Here is a 15,166-nt window from a genome sequence, read left to right as displayed (position 1 = left end):
GATGTGTGTGAGTGGGTGGGTGTTTACATTCTTGATTTTCTTCATGGTAGAAATATGATTATCTGGGAACAGAATGTGAAGAATTTCCCCCAACCTTTTTGCTTCATGTTTTACACCACCTTGCTTTCCTGATTTTTACAGGAGGAAAGGGACAACACACTGATCAAAACCAGTTTATTTACAATCCATTATCTATGAGCTATAATAAAAGTATATCTACTTTTAATAGGACAGAAGAGAGAACATATGCAGGCTTATGACGACATCTTAACGAGCGCTCGGCAACACTACATCCTTCTGTCTGACTTTACTGAGCGAGGAAATCAATTGGCTTCAGATGAAAACTCACTGCTCATTTCTGTGCTTGCAAACAATCTCTCCATTTTCGAGATCATGGGAGCCCTTATGTCAGAGGAGAGAGATGCGTTTGTGAGTATGACCGCGGTCATGGGAGCCGGCGTACGCATCACATTAGCAGCACAGACACATGACAGGAGACCAGTGAGGAAACCAAAAAAATGCATTAAGTCTGGTTCTGACATTTCATCCAGAAATGGAGAAAAATGTTACTGGAGAGACAGACAGACAGACACATTTATGAAAGCATCAAGCAAGTGCAGTTTAATGGCGGTATGCTGCCAAAAAACAAACAAACAAAAAAAAAACAGAATAATCTTCCTCTTTTGATAAATGTTTACGTGGCCAAGCATATCACAAAGCTTTATTTGTTGTAGCCGTGGCCAACAGTACAAACATTCCTCAGAGGACACTATTCAGGTCATTCTGCTGACTGACTTCTTGTTGTTTACAACTCAGAATTCAACTCCCGACTTCCCTCTCAGATGATTTGCAGAGTGCCACTAATGCAACACAATGTAGTTTATGAGGTCTATTCATGATACCCGTGTCCACACTGAGCACACTGAGTCCATATTTCAGTTTCATTTTCCTGTCCAGTGTGCTGTTCTGTGTAGCTGTGATGTTGGTGCAGTAAAGTATCCAGATGGTCACTTTGTTCTCTCTCATCAGCAGCAGTTGGGTTTCCTCTTGCTGGGTTTGTGATCGTTCTCTGTGCTGTCTGTGATCCCTGTTTGGAGCACACATATTTCAAAAAAAAAAAAGGGGGAAATCTGAGTTAGTGGGAAGGTTTAAATGATAAGGCTGGCGATATTTTATATTTTTACTTATTGTGAACAAATCCCACAAAAACACCAAAACCAACAATAAACTGATCCAACTAACAAAATAGCCTACAATTATAAAAAGACACATAAATAAGCCACAGTGTTGGGTGACATCTTCCTTCGTTATGAGCCATTCAAGCTGCTGTAAATACACTAGAATAGTGGTTCCCACAAAAAATCTCAGTGGCCACAAGATGATTAAATGGATAAGAAAGAAAGTTTTTCTTACTTATTTCTTTCCTTTTGAAAAACTGGATACTTTTATATGTTCAGGCCTCTAAAAAAATCCTTCAAGTAAAATAAAAATAATTTTTCGGTTGAGCTGCTCACAATTCCATAACCTGTGATGAGGGGTCATAAGTACACATTGCTTAATTTTATGGGGCCAAAAAAGGTTGCAACCACTGCACCAGAGCACAAAATGTGTATCAATCCACATCTGAAAATAGACCCCCGCAAGTGCAGAATTTACATCTGTTTGATTTATTTTAAAGATCTTCAGTAGTAACTGACAGGTTTGCAGTTGAGTACAACAGACAGAGTAGGGAGGTCAGAAAGTACTGAGAGATGGATTAACATGTTATATATTTTGTTTTTTCATGGGATTTATTGACAAGAAGAATAATAAAAGAGAATAACGCCAGCATTGTCCTCTAAATTCTTTGATTTCAACCTTACGAGGTGTAAAACACGCAAGAGCCATAGAGCTGAGTTCATCTGTGTCATGAGAAAAGCTGAATGCCATGCTTCAACTATATCTGAAGAAAGGTTCGCCTGGGAAAAATCTGCAACCTTTGAGCTTGTATGAGTTCCAGGATAAATGGTTGTCAATCAAAAAACAAGAGTATCATCATTACTGAGAACTTGACATTTGGAGACACAGTCGTTCCCATGAAGAGCTAATTGGTTGGCAAATGAATCAAAGTATAATAATATGAAAATGTGATGCCACCCTTTTGAATAATGACACTTTTTTGGAGCGAACCGACTCACTGATAATGTCACCGACATGCCTCGACCCACTTTTCTCCAGCTCAGACAGAACGTTCGCCTCAAAAGTCAGAGAGGCCACACGGAAGAAGAAATCCCTGACACCATCTCCTGCAACGATAAAGACAACAGAGGCAGGAGTTTAACGAGACAAGAAGAGGATAAAAACAGAGCCTGATGAATGTGGGAGTCAGCCGGTGGGAGATGGGGATTTATCTGTGTCAATGTGTGTTTGAATCCCACCTGACTTTGCAGACACGGCCCAGTACTCTGCTTTGATTTCCTCAGAGAGTCTCATGGCTTCCTGCTCAACCTGAGCCAACTGATCAGGAGACTGAGAGAAACAGAGAAAGAGGGAAGTGGGAACAGCAAAGAGGTAGTTTGCGATTAATTTTCTGCCCCTCGACCAATCGACTAATCGTTGCAGCTTTAATATAATTAAGGTTATCATAAAGTAAGATATTATATATTTCTGACATTTTTACTGTATTTTTTATTATTACTGTTAAAATCTCTCCTGCCAAAACTACTTTACAAAAATAGAAACTACATGAAACTAATTTAAAAAATTAACATTGATTATTTTTTTTTTAAATCTATAACTTCAAATACTTTGGCTGTCACTAATATTTTTGTAATTTTTTTGACAAATTGTACCCACACTGAGGTCCTTCTTGGTACCAACGAGGAACAGTAAAACACTGGATGGGTCATTTTCCTTCATAGCATCTTCCAGCCACTGCCTACACACACACACACACACACACACACACAAGTTATCATATCACTTCTAATGGCATTTTAATGGTATAACTATTAGATCATAATATAATATTCCTCACCTGGCATGTGCTAAAGAGCTCACACTGCTTAAGTCAAACACCACTATGATAGCTGCAGAAAAACAGTATGAACAGAAGTAAAACAAAGAGCATGTGTTTGCTTTGTCACCATTCAGAGAGACAACACTGTGTCAGTCTTTAGTCAAATGTGAGGGGTGTATTAATGCACTGCTCATTTCACCTTGTGCTCCTCTGTAATACGTGGAAGCGATGCACTTGAACCGCTCCTGACCTGCTGTATCCCACCTGAAATAGATCAGATTCAGCTCTTATTATTCTCAGTGGGATATTTGGTGTCAGATGCTTTCATGTTCAAACTAACATGAAGTGTTTTGGTAATGCAATAGACAACATTTTGGGGGTTGAGAATGGAGCCATAAGGAAATAGTAGGACTATAATCTTTTTGAAGGGGTACTCCAGCTATTTAGTATTTCACACCCAAAGAGTAGGGGACTTGCAAAAGACAGATTTATTATATACCTAGTGCACTATTTAGTGTGTAAATTTATCCACTAATGCCCTCAAATTTTCCATCAGTGGAACGAAAAAAGTAGTGTCCCCTGGTTGTACTCTACTTTCTACTAACAATCCCACAATATCAATGCAAAAATGACCATTGTGCAACTCTACATCTGTGAACAATGATGCGAAATGATGATGATTTATAAATGTCATTGTCTTGAGTTACTGCTCGCTATATGATAAACAACTCCATGTCTGTTGGATGTAGTGAATGAGTGAACAGTCTATAGCTGACAGCTCTGTGAGGCTGTATTTATGCACAGCAGTGCTTTGAGCTGCTAATATCAGCTTGTTAACATGCTCAGAGTGACAATGCTAACATGCTGATGTTTAGCAGGTATAATGTTTACCATGCTCCCTATCTTAATTTAGCACGTTAGCATGCTAACATTTAATTAGCACTAAACACAAACTACAGCTCAGGTTGTTGGATCGATGTTGATGTCATCAATTTTGCAGTTAAACCAAAGTTGGACAAATTATAATTTCGACCTGATGGTGTCAATGAATGAAAGGCCAGGGGATCATCAAGTTAATTAGGACATATCATCTGGGAACCATGAATGTCTGTATAAAACTTTGTGCCAATCCATTTTGTAGATATTGAGATATTTCACTGGATAAGTCAAAACTTTGACCTGCTTGTGGCGCTAGATGGAGGGTCATGGGATCATCAAAGTCAGTAAGTAGGACTTTTGAGTTGCTGAGATATTTCAGTCTGGACCAAAGACTGACACACACTGGCATCCTTAAAGCCACATTGTGGCTAGAAAAAGATTGACAGAGTTGAAGCAGCAGAGATTAAGATATCCTGACTTTGTCTGATAAATCAAGATTATAAAACACTGGATAAGAACAAACTACATTTCCCATAGTGCAACTCAAGCCTCCATTATTAGACCACCCCCTAACCCCTAGTCCTAACCCTAACTGTCTCACTGCTCATGCCTAAACCTAACCAAATGGGTGTGTCATGTAGACACTAAGAGTCCGCAGATAGACTTACTTGTACGTACTGGGTTAAAGATCACGAGATATTGTTACAGTAAATGTCCCGTTTATAGTGCAGGTTTTGTGTCAGATATTTGAAGTCACAAGCCTAACTCAAGAAAATAACCCTGATGACATCATCAGGGGTTATTTTCTCAGACGTTAAGAAAGTTCCTCCAGAGCTACAACAGGCATCATACAGCTGAGTGGTATTACTTACTATGATGTGTATATACAGTATAAAATCAGTGGAGTGCCCCTTTAAAAAAGCTCAACATGGAAAAGAAGAGGAAAGGAAGGAAAGAGTGCCAGAAGATAAAACATTGATGATTCACCACTGGAAGAGTAAAGTCACTTTAGAGGTTCACTTTGAGTTCAACTCATTAACTGTCCCATGCTGTCAGTCTCTCTGGGATATTAACCTTAAAATTACATAAGTGTGCACTTTCATCCGCGGCTAAAGCCAACACAGTGAAGGCAAAACGTGTAATTCAAGGTCCACTTAACAGTCTAAACATCATCAACTTAATTATACAGAGGATGTTCAGTAGACTCAGAATTAACAAATCATGCAGTTTCATTTAGATACAGACTGTTCAGATGTCCAAGAATTTTAACTTCATCATGGTATGTGATCAAATGTTGGATTTTGTCAACCCATTTGAGCCCAATTATATGTTAACACAGTAAGTGAGTTCTGTTGGGCTGAATCAATGAACTGAATGTTTCTCTGACGTAAAGACAAATACTTACAGCTGTAAACTGAAGGGAACACCGAGCACCTCGAAACGCTCCATCTCAAAATCCACCCCTATGGTCGCTTTGTAGTTCTTCTCAAACGCACCCTTGCAGAACCTTACAGGAACCGAGTAAAGAGAGAGAGAAACTATTCTAGGGATGCAAAAAACAATTGTTATTCTCTATTTCTATATCAATTAATCTATCAGCTAGTTTTGATTAATTAATTTATTAGTCATTTTGGCTATAAAATGTTGAAAATGTCAGAAAAGTTTGTGTAAACCAAAGTGATGTCTTAAAGCTGATGATTCTGACTGATCACTACTAAAAACCCCAAACTAATAAATTACTTTTTATCCTACATGATGTATTGATTAGAGAAAAAAGCGTGTAGGTTTGTGTCATTGTAGTTGTCACCTTGAATGACATTTCAGATCTAATGAAGGTATAAACTGACTTAGTTTTGCTCATCTTACTCCTGTATCATCCTGGAGGTAACTCACACAAACTCAGTTAAAACTTGAATGAGGATTTGGAAGAAAACTGCAGCTACGACTACAGAGGAAAAGTCAGAGTGAGGGCTACTGCTGAACCACATGATCCTGTATTTTATCTGATTATCCACGACTGCTGCTTACCTGCTGATCAGACATGTTTTCCCAACTGCAACATCGCCCACTACGATGACTTTGGCGATATTAAAGCTAGAAACACAACACCAAGTCTGTCAACAATCATTCAAGCATGTAGCATGAAATACACAGCAACATGATCACTGTTGACTAATTTACCGTCTTAATTTTATGTCTCACACGCCTCCTTAAACTTTTTATATTCTTTTATGGCAAATTGTGAATAGAATACGTAACTTTGAACCTTAAATGCTCCTCAGTCTTCTCTTATGTTGAAGATGAAGGGTTTTATTAACTTAACTAATTTAACTAATTTATGTTTGATTTAAACAGCCTGTCCCCTGTTCTACTTAAAGCACAGATGTAGCTCTAACTCTGCTTTATCAATTTAATTCAGTAAATCTAGAGTTTGCATGTGTGTGTGTGTGAGAGAGAGGACTTTATACACAAATCTGATTCTCAAAGAAAAAATTACATGTGTGGGAGGTGCTGTCTACTTATTTTTACATGTTGTTACAGATGAGTAATTCATGAACAATAAGGGAGAGAGCTGTTATTGACGGTGGTGATGTCATCAGAGGGTTATCATCCACAAAATGCTCATCAAAGCTGCTTAGAAGAAGAGCAGAAGTGACCCAAGTGGAAGCTCTTGTGGTGGCGAATGTAAGGCCATGAAAAGACCAAAAGATATACTCACTAGAGCATTAAATGTGTATTAATCCACGACTGAAAATAGTCCCTAACAAATGCACTATTTACTCCTGTTTGAGTAATACTTACTAAAAAACTACAGTGTCCTGAGCCTTCTTTAAAAATGAAACTACTTATTTTAATCTACTTATTTTAAAATATAAAGTGTCACCAGCCTTATTCTTTAAATAAACCACCTGATCAATGCAGTGAGATGTGATGGGTGTGGCTGTCAGCTGATATAGAAAACATAGCATGACATTAAAGAGCCCTGCCAGAACTAATTCAATTCATTTTAACACATATCACAGTGAGTGTGTCTTAGCAGGATGGACAGCAGGGAGTGTGATCTTACCTCACTGTGTCTGTCTTTTTTACCTGGCAGACAGCCTTCACCTGTGGGTGGAAGGCATCTTTGATGTGCAGTGCTGCATTTGGACTGAAACACTGTAAAGAAAATGAGACACAGAAAGAAACAAATGGGGGAAAAGTAAAAGATAAAAAGGGTATGTATTTCTTCTTGGAATAGGGGTGCCTGGTAAATAAGACAGCCATAGAAAATCCAAAAATGGAGAAGCAGCTACTTCCCTGAACTAAAACCACTACAACCTTCCTCTGGTTCATTATCTAATCATTGCTGTCCAGTGAAAACCTTGTATTTCCAAAGTATCCACCCTGCTTTCATTTAGACCACAATAACTTTCTAAAGTGTATCTACAAGGCCTCATTTGACAAATTGAGTAGTGAAGCTTTCTTAGCTCACAGAAAAGAATTAAAAAACCTTCAAAAGGAGTGAAAGACATGAAAAGGGCAGAGATTGGAGTTACAAGGTTTGCAGAGGACAGCAACATTTTGAAGGAGTCCCGTTCAGAGAAGCAAAGAGACTCTAAACAACCTCATCATCAATAGTAACACTGTTAGAAGTAATTGCATTACAGAGCATGTGTGTGTGTGTGTGTGTGTGTGTGTGTGTGTGTGTGTGTGTGTGTGTGTGTGTGTGTGTGTTATTCTAACCTTTGGGAGTTGAGTAATAATCCGGTCCTTCTTCACAGGTGGCAACATGCTGCTACTGTGGATCAATACACACACGCATGCACACACACAGGCTGCCAAACACTGCTCATTCACTTTAAGAGGACACACACACACACACTTAACTCTTTTTTTCACCACTCCTTCAACAAGTTTTCCTGAAATAGAGCAAATATCAAAGAGTTAAAATGTTGATTTCATATATGAATAATTGTTTGGTTTTCCATCTGACAAACAGGAGCAGATTGAAGTGATGCTAAACATGATGCCGCCCTGACAAACTGTAATTGCCGCCTTGTAAACTGTACACTATTCTGTGTATTTAATAGGTTAGAATACAATAAAAGCAACACTGTAATTTCTCATTTAAGTTTTCATTGCTCAGTTTGTAGGTCAAGGTTTGAGGATGGTGTGATGGAATGGACCATCCGCAGAGCAGGAAAAGAGAAAATTAGTTGTAAAACAAAAACGGTCTAAAAATGTAAAAGTGTTTAAATAAGATAAATAACGTTACCTGACACTGCTGAATGGTAAAAAAAAAATATATATAGTAATAATAATAATAATGCTGAGTCTTGGTCCGGAGATGATGTGATGTGATATCCAAAGTCTGCCGAGAAAACAAATCCAGAACAAAATGACGCCCACAGCAACGAACTGAGTCTGCAGACAGACAGACACGCAATTAATGAGACTCCGTGTAATTAGTGAGGAGAGGAGAGACAGAGGCTGACCTGTCACACAGCGCCATCATGTGGCCGCAGTGAGCAACAAGGTCAATACACAATATGGTAAAAGCTGTGGATAAAAATGTTTGGTTTTGTTGTTGTTGTTTTTTTATGGTCATGGTTGAATTTTAGATAGAAAAGAGACATCTGTGAATAAAAAAAACTTGCCCATTATAATCATCACATTAACAATAAAATCAGTGTTAAGGTCTTTAAATTCAAAATATATTATAACTTCTTTAACAGAAAGTTTAAAATTGTGTTTATGATGGAAATGACAACTGATTACAATTGAAAAAAAGAGGGGGGGAGTGATTCATTTATACAGAAAGGAAAACGTGAAACAAAAACATTTTATATCATGTAGGTTTTTAAAATGTATTTCTCTCAAGCCTTACTGGATATACAGAATTTATATGGTCATAAACCAAGTTTTATGGTTTGTGGTCTTAACATCTTTATACCCAATATAGCTTTTCATTAAGTGGGACAGACCACCTGGAATAGCTTTAAAAACAGTAGCAAACTCTCGATATGTGACAGAAAAGTTATAAATCATCAGAAAATCATTGTAAGTATATGAAAATCAATTATCATTAAACAACTCTGATACAAAATCAATACCACGAAGGTGCCAATTCCTAAAGAATACGGATTTGTTTTTGGACAAAATCATTTCATTGTTCTAAATGTTAATTTTATGAGGACTAAAGTTGTGTACAAAACATAACTTCCATGTCAATGTTGCTTGTTGGTGATATTTAGAAAGTTTCAAAGGCAGTTTAGATGGAGAAAAGTCACAAGACAAAACAAAACTTCCTCCTAGTTTGTTAAAAAATGGTGTGTGGTGTAAACTAGCAAATAATCAGAATTTAATAAACAACTTTGAATCCAATTAGTTTTGAATGTGCTTGGTATCTTTTCACACTCCGGTACAGTAGGTGGCGACAGGACGCTCTTACGTCACTTTGTAGCGCACCAAAGAACGAAAAGAAGAAGTGACGTTTCATTTCCGCGACGGTCAGGCTTTATAAACTTTGTCATCACCATTCCTCCTTCTTTTCGTTTCCTCTGTCATGGCGTTAAGTCGCCCCGGCCCTCTGCAGAACATATTTAACATGTTAAAGAGTTTTAATAATAGTGCATGATCGTTTAATTGTGAATGTGAACACGTGCTAGTTAAACGTCAGTTTGTATCTTTGGTGAAAACGTGGTTTCACGTTAGCATCTCGTGCTTAACGGGCCTCAAGCAGCCACGTGGAGTGAAAGATGGAAGACAAACTAAGTAAGTTTATCAGCATTAGAAAATCCCTCCATAATGCACTTACAATGTAAGTGATGGCAGTTAAAATCCACAAGCTTCCTTCTGTGCAAAACTATTTAAAAGTTTATCTGAAGCTAATGTGAAGCTTCAGTCGTCCAAATGAGTCAAATCTAGTAGTTATCTTTCAACGTTACAGTATGTTTAGGTGCCAAAGACCCTCTTTTTGTAACTATACTTCTATCGCAGCTCAACGGGGAAACACAGAGGGAAGTTGATGCTAAAAAAGCTGTAAATGTGGCAGATATCCACCTGATATGACGAACTCAGACTGCTGAAGCCTCATAAGCTTCAGATAATCTTTTAAATGCATTTTTGCTCAAAATAACATTGAATTTGTTCCCCTTCACTTACACTGAAAGCATATTTGTATGAGGTCTTTTAGTAGACAGTGTGAACAGGAGGAATAATTACAGTAAAAACCTTTTTCAATGTACATATGGGCACCTGACTTGAAAAATTGTGATACTGTCCTTTAAGTAATTTATATTAAACCATGAATGTCTTTTTTTTCTCAGGTGGTCTTCAGTGTGACAAGTCGCTTCTTGAGTCAAACAAATGTCATATTGGAGTCATAGTTGGGTCTTATGTCCCTGGGAGGTGAGTGACTGACGCACACTCGGCTATCTGATGTCGTATTACTGCAGTTTGTGTCAATGATGAAAACTGTGAATAGGAAGTGCCGTCTGATGCGATAACTGACGATGTTTTTCAATCACTGTTCTGAGCCTCTAGAGCTGCATTAGAGTCTCAGCATGATTCATCTTTACATACTTGTCACTGAAGTTACTTATTTGTTTTTTAAACAGGTGAAGCTGAGCCCAGGCCAGAAGATGGAAAACCCAAAGTGAAGAGGTTGGTTTAATAAGTCTGTTGACTGGAAAAATTTGCCAGTTTCCATTTTTAAATGTAGTGATGAAATCTAAACTGAAATAGCTGGAATTACCGGCAGATTGTTCAGTGGTGACTCTCGGTTTTCTGAATATTAAATGATGCAGTTCTGTCACCTGTCAAAATTGGTGAAACTGGTTAACATACCATAATCTTGTTTTCTTCTGTAGCTGAAAATGTATGTGAGCTGCCTTAAAAGATGACACTGCCAGGAAAATACACCTGCTGGAGGCCTGGAGTCTGACAGGTGAGTTAACGTGCCTCCATCAGCACAGTAATCATGTAGCTCTTCCAGTGATGAAAACCTTGAGTAGGAAGTGCCGTCCGACGCGACAACTGACGATGTCTCATCCACTTTTCTGACTCTTCAAAGCTGTCTCTTGTTTCTAAAGCAGTGTAGTTGCCTTTCTCTACTTATACTTTTGTCTTTTTTTTTTTCTTTCAGGTTGCCATGCAGGACTGCAAATGCTCCCAAGTACACCAGCTAAATGAAAAGGATTCATTTCATTCAGGTGAATTTGCATTTTCTGTCCTAAAAATGACAACCGGCTGCTTCTGTCATGATGAAATCTAAACTGAAATAGCTGGAATTACCGGCAGATTGTTCAGTGGTGATAATCGGTTTTCTGAACATAAAATGAGAACAATATCAGTCTCAAATTGACTGGAACTCTGCTAGTATTTCACAACTTTCAATTTTGTTCTGGTTTCTCAAGGTTGGGCTGGTTACTGAAGATTCCTCAGAAAGAAGTGATTCATCTTCTGATGCACTGCAGCTTTGAGATGCTCCTCGTAAGTTTAGAGTTTTAGATACACCATTCTTTAAAGGTGCAATGTGTAAGAATTGGCCATGTGATCCAAACAAATGGGGAGCAGCATTTCCCCCCCCCCCCCCCCCCCAGGATGGGCTGGGGCTAGCTGGTTAGCATGCTAACTTCAATAGATACCTTTGCAACACAATACATAGATGTCTTTGACATAACATCAAAACTGTAATTTCTTAACATTCTGTTATTTTTAGTTCACTTTTGAATGTTTTTAAACTAAAATTATGGCGAATTCTTACATTGTGCCTTTTTTTTTTTTTTTTTTAAGTCAAAAGCTTCTCTACAAGCTCACCTTTTGTACAGTGAAAACACTTTAGTACTGTGTTGATTAAACACCTCAACACACATGTTCAGCATTATTAAGCAAACAACAAATTAGCAGACTGGTAAAATCCTAATGATGGTGATGATGATCCCATGTAATGACTGATTTGCAGTAAATCAGGAGCTGGTGCAGACCTGACATTAACCACAAAACTGCAGGATCACAGTTCACCCTCTTTTTGTGGCAACCTGCCTCATTTTTCACAGGTGGTTAAATTTTGAGCCACTTCCAACAAATCCTGTAGCTGATAAATCCCAAATGACTTGTCAAAGTGCTTTGACTTTTGTACAATGGTGACTTAATTGAAAAGCTCAGAGTAGCTTTGTCGGTGATGAAAACTGGAGTAGGAAGTGCCGTCCGATGCGACAACTGACGATTGTTTCTGATCCACTTTTCTGAGACTTACAGCCACACATTGTGGAGATGTTTTTTGTTTTTTTTCTATAAGTACAATTACCTACTCAGATTTCCACATTTGTTTTGATTGCAGGTGCAGTTCTGCCGGTATGATCCTGTCCCTGAAGTCTGAGAAGTAAATTATGACAGGTAATTGTTACACAATAGTAAATGGCTTGTCAGCTTAACTGCCAGCTGTAAATTAGCTCTTTTGTTATGATGAAACCTAAACTGAAATAGCTGGAATTACCGGCAGATTGTTCAGTGGTGACTCTCGGTTTTCTGAACATTAAATGGCAGCAGCACGTTGCACACTTGATGGAAATTATTTTGTCTAACTTTCTTTTTTTGTTCGCCAGAATTGGATCCAGTGGCTGCAGTGACTTTGTCAGTATGCCTCAAAGTTTCATGTGGTAAGAAATCTCATTTATTTGTAAGCTGAAAATGACAAAATGAGATAATGTCCTTTTTTTTTTTTAAGTGGAGGACAAAGCAAATATCTGCACCACAGAAATTTCATTCAGAAAGACTTCAAACTATAGGACATGCATATCCCTTTACTATAGGATGCCCTCTACAGGAGAAACTGGGTCATTGCAGCAGTCCATCATAACGATACAATTAAACTGATGGCAGTAAAATGTGGACAGTTGAATATTTCTTTACACAAACTCTAAACTCTTCATTTAGACCTTTTTTATTTAAAAAAAAAAAAAAAAAAAAAAAGACAAATGCTTCAATTTTTTGACAGGGGGATTTGCGGGCAGATTATTTTTTTTCCCCCCTTCCCACCTACTGTCAGACTCTTTCTGTTGCATGTTAGCTAACCTGATTTTGAATATTGAGTGACACTGTAAATAGTAGTGTTATTCAACCCAAAGTCCATTTTATGGTTTCAATTTCCAAATCTAATCTGTGTCTCTTCTGCAGGTGCCATGGACTCATGAACACTGTCTGAAGATGGATGTCAACATGTTTGTAGAAAAATGTTTTACACCTTGTAAAAGCTGATTAAATAAAGTGTCAACACAGTCTTATAAACTAACTTAATGGTTTACTTTTTTTATTGAGCCTCTAATACGCACATCTTTAAAAGCCAATGTAAAGGTGACGCCAATGTACCCATGTAGGAACTAAGAGCCAAAACATCTCTACCGTTAAGTGATCCTTCCCACATTTTGTGCTTTCTGTCAAGGAGACACTACTGACAATAAAACCACCAGTGAGTCTGTTCTGCCACATTCAATAATATTGAATGTCTCATTGTGCCCCTCACTTATTAAATATTGCACTCAGCCTCCTCTACATTATCAAATTAACTTTAAACAACTGCATCAGTGTGTACAGATGTAGTCATGCAGATTGACTTCATTGTTCCTGATGTCTGTCCTTGGTAGACTTAATATTCAATAGATTGGTGATTAACTTTATTACCTATAATGTGGAAAAATGTCTTATTTTACCAATGTAACATTTTGGATGCAACAGATAACTCAAGACTGGTCTTAATTTAAATTCTGAATATTTTTTCCAGTAGGGTGTATTTTTCACCTTCACTCCAGTCATCAAATGTACTGAGTTTAGGTTTGAAGTAATGCGTCTCTATGGCAACTTGACAGTGTACTCTGGTACGACCATGTTTATGTTTCAGATAAGAGAACAGTATGTGTAGGTTATTGACTGCATGTGTTCCTAGCCACTATGATCTCACGTGTCTCCAACAGTGACTCTTTTATTATTTAGTTTTTGTATCTTGTTTTTCCATACCACTTGCTCCGCCCAGTGGGAGTGCTGTTACTTTATTACATTAATTGTGACCTTCATTAAATCCTTATCAAAGGTTGTGGATTGTCAGTAAGAAAAAAAATCGGATTAAGTCTTTCAAAGTTGACAGCATACGCCCTGAAGTGTGTAGATTAAATGTAAGACAAACAAAAACTAGTTCTTCAGGATCCAAGTATTTGCTTTGAAGAAGATAATTGCAATGTCTGTTTATTAGCCGCATGTTTTTTTTTTCTCATGCATCTTGCCTTTAGTCACGACTGAGTGAGAACACACCTGCCCTGCAGTCTTAAACATGGAGAATGTTCTGTTCTCTTCTTTCTTTCAAATCTCTTTATGTAATGACAACTTCACAACATGGTGAACTTAATGAACCTTAATCTAATTTTAAAAAATCCAGTAAAGGCTCAATATCATAGAGAAATACTAAAAGTTTCAAGAGCCTTTAAGATTAGCCAAACCTTGTAATAAAACAAGTCTATAATGACTACGAGCAGCTCAGAACAATGTCTGGGTCTCAAGTGGGCAGAGAAACTGGGTTTCCACCCTGTATGCAACTCCAAAACTGTGCCACCTGCCACTGTGTTTGACCAATAATAGGCCAGGTCCCGAAGGACTGTGACCCCTGTGAAAATTCACAATCGTGTGAAGCAAACTGTTCTGAAACACACACGTACACTATATATACACTCACTGGCCACTTTATTAGGAACACCTGTTCAATCTAATACAATCCAATACAACAGCTCTGCCACACATTCTACATTTACGAAGCTTATACATTCATAGTTCTTGTTGACATTGTGAGAAAGGTGATAATTCTCCTTTATGTTTACTATTGAGGTCGTCGTGGGTGGTGGTGTACTGGTGTGTGTTGTATTGAATGGTGTTCCTAATATTTTGTCCACTCTATTAACATACATGAGGAGGGCAAAATATTAGTAACACACTCCAGTACACCACCACCACCACCACCACCCATTATGACCTCAATAATAAACATAAAGTAGAATTATCACCTTTCTGACAATGTCAACAAAAACTGAAAATGTATAAGCTTCATAAATGTAGAATTTATGGCAGAGCTGTTTTATTAGATTGCACAGGTGTTCCTAATAAAGTGCTCAATGAGTGTACAGTATAAGATTGTGTTTTACTGTGATGAGGTTGTGCAATAAGAGCTATAAACCATCTTGTTTTGGTATTAACATACTTTACCGTTTCACTGTACATACCTTATCATAACAGATGCTGTATTGTTCTCTGTTGCAGGCC

General features: G+C 37.8%; 1 protein-coding gene, 1 long non-coding RNA gene and 6 other non-coding genes across 9 annotated transcripts; 7 read left to right on the top strand and 1 right to left on the bottom strand.

Moving 5' to 3' along the window:
* Nucleotides 1-160: 160 nt before the first annotated feature.
* Nucleotides 161-8,361, bottom strand: LOC137195724 (ras-related protein Rab-34-like). 2 transcript variants are annotated; one of them, XM_067608307.1, is made up of 11 exons: nucleotides 8,136-8,361; nucleotides 7,604-7,779; nucleotides 6,945-7,036; nucleotides 5,906-5,971; nucleotides 5,283-5,420; nucleotides 3,198-3,262; nucleotides 3,017-3,068; nucleotides 2,836-2,917; nucleotides 2,418-2,508; nucleotides 2,178-2,285; nucleotides 161-1,087 (listed from the first exon to the last, which is right to left on the bottom strand). In XM_067608307.1, exons 2-11 carry the CDS (start codon nucleotides 7,649-7,651, stop codon nucleotides 1,026-1,028), a joined length of 804 nt encoding a protein of 267 aa, XP_067464408.1. In that variant the 5' UTR covers nucleotides 7,652-7,779; nucleotides 8,136-8,361; the 3' UTR covers nucleotides 161-1,025. The 2 variants fall into 2 exon arrangements, with proteins under 2 accessions (XP_067464408.1, XP_067464409.1); XM_067608308.1 differs by having other exon boundaries at nucleotides 5,283-5,384; nucleotides 8,136-8,358.
* A 1,008-nt stretch (nucleotides 8,362-9,369) lies between these two features.
* LOC137195723 (uncharacterized) lies at nucleotides 9,370-13,154 on the top strand. Its single transcript, XR_010931155.1, has 9 exons — nucleotides 9,370-9,634; nucleotides 10,189-10,270; nucleotides 10,480-10,525; nucleotides 10,732-10,808; nucleotides 11,007-11,073; nucleotides 11,278-11,353; nucleotides 12,204-12,259; nucleotides 12,469-12,522; nucleotides 13,040-13,154. It is a non-coding gene; the product is annotated as an uncharacterized lncRNA (long non-coding RNA).
* Nucleotides 10,323-10,394, top strand: LOC137196322 (small nucleolar RNA SNORD49). The gene has a single exon (XR_010931238.1). It is a non-coding gene; the product is annotated as a small nucleolar RNA SNORD49 (small nucleolar RNA).
* LOC137196327 (small nucleolar RNA SNORD65) lies at nucleotides 10,581-10,654 on the top strand. Its single transcript, XR_010931243.1, has one exon. It is a non-coding gene; the product is annotated as a small nucleolar RNA SNORD65 (small nucleolar RNA).
* On the top strand, nucleotides 10,852-10,926 carry LOC137196323 (small nucleolar RNA SNORD49). The gene has a single exon (XR_010931239.1). It is a non-coding gene; the product is annotated as a small nucleolar RNA SNORD49 (small nucleolar RNA).
* On the top strand, nucleotides 11,120-11,193 carry LOC137196330 (small nucleolar RNA SNORD65). Its single transcript, XR_010931245.1, has one exon. It is a non-coding gene; the product is annotated as a small nucleolar RNA SNORD65 (small nucleolar RNA).
* Nucleotides 12,038-12,114, top strand: LOC137196324 (small nucleolar RNA SNORD49). The gene has a single exon (XR_010931240.1). It is a non-coding gene; the product is annotated as a small nucleolar RNA SNORD49 (small nucleolar RNA).
* Nucleotides 12,324-12,397, top strand: LOC137196329 (small nucleolar RNA SNORD65). The gene has a single exon (XR_010931244.1). It is a non-coding gene; the product is annotated as a small nucleolar RNA SNORD65 (small nucleolar RNA).
* Nucleotides 13,155-15,166: the final 2,012 nt, after the last annotated feature.

The sequence above is a fragment of the Thunnus thynnus genome, chromosome 13, assembly GCF_963924715.1.
Source record: "Thunnus thynnus chromosome 13, fThuThy2.1, whole genome shotgun sequence".
Taxonomy (NCBI): domain Eukaryota; kingdom Metazoa; phylum Chordata; class Actinopteri; order Scombriformes; family Scombridae; genus Thunnus; species Thunnus thynnus.
Note: the sequence above shows the minus strand (reverse complement) of the source record. Positions and strands in the feature narration are given on the sequence as shown.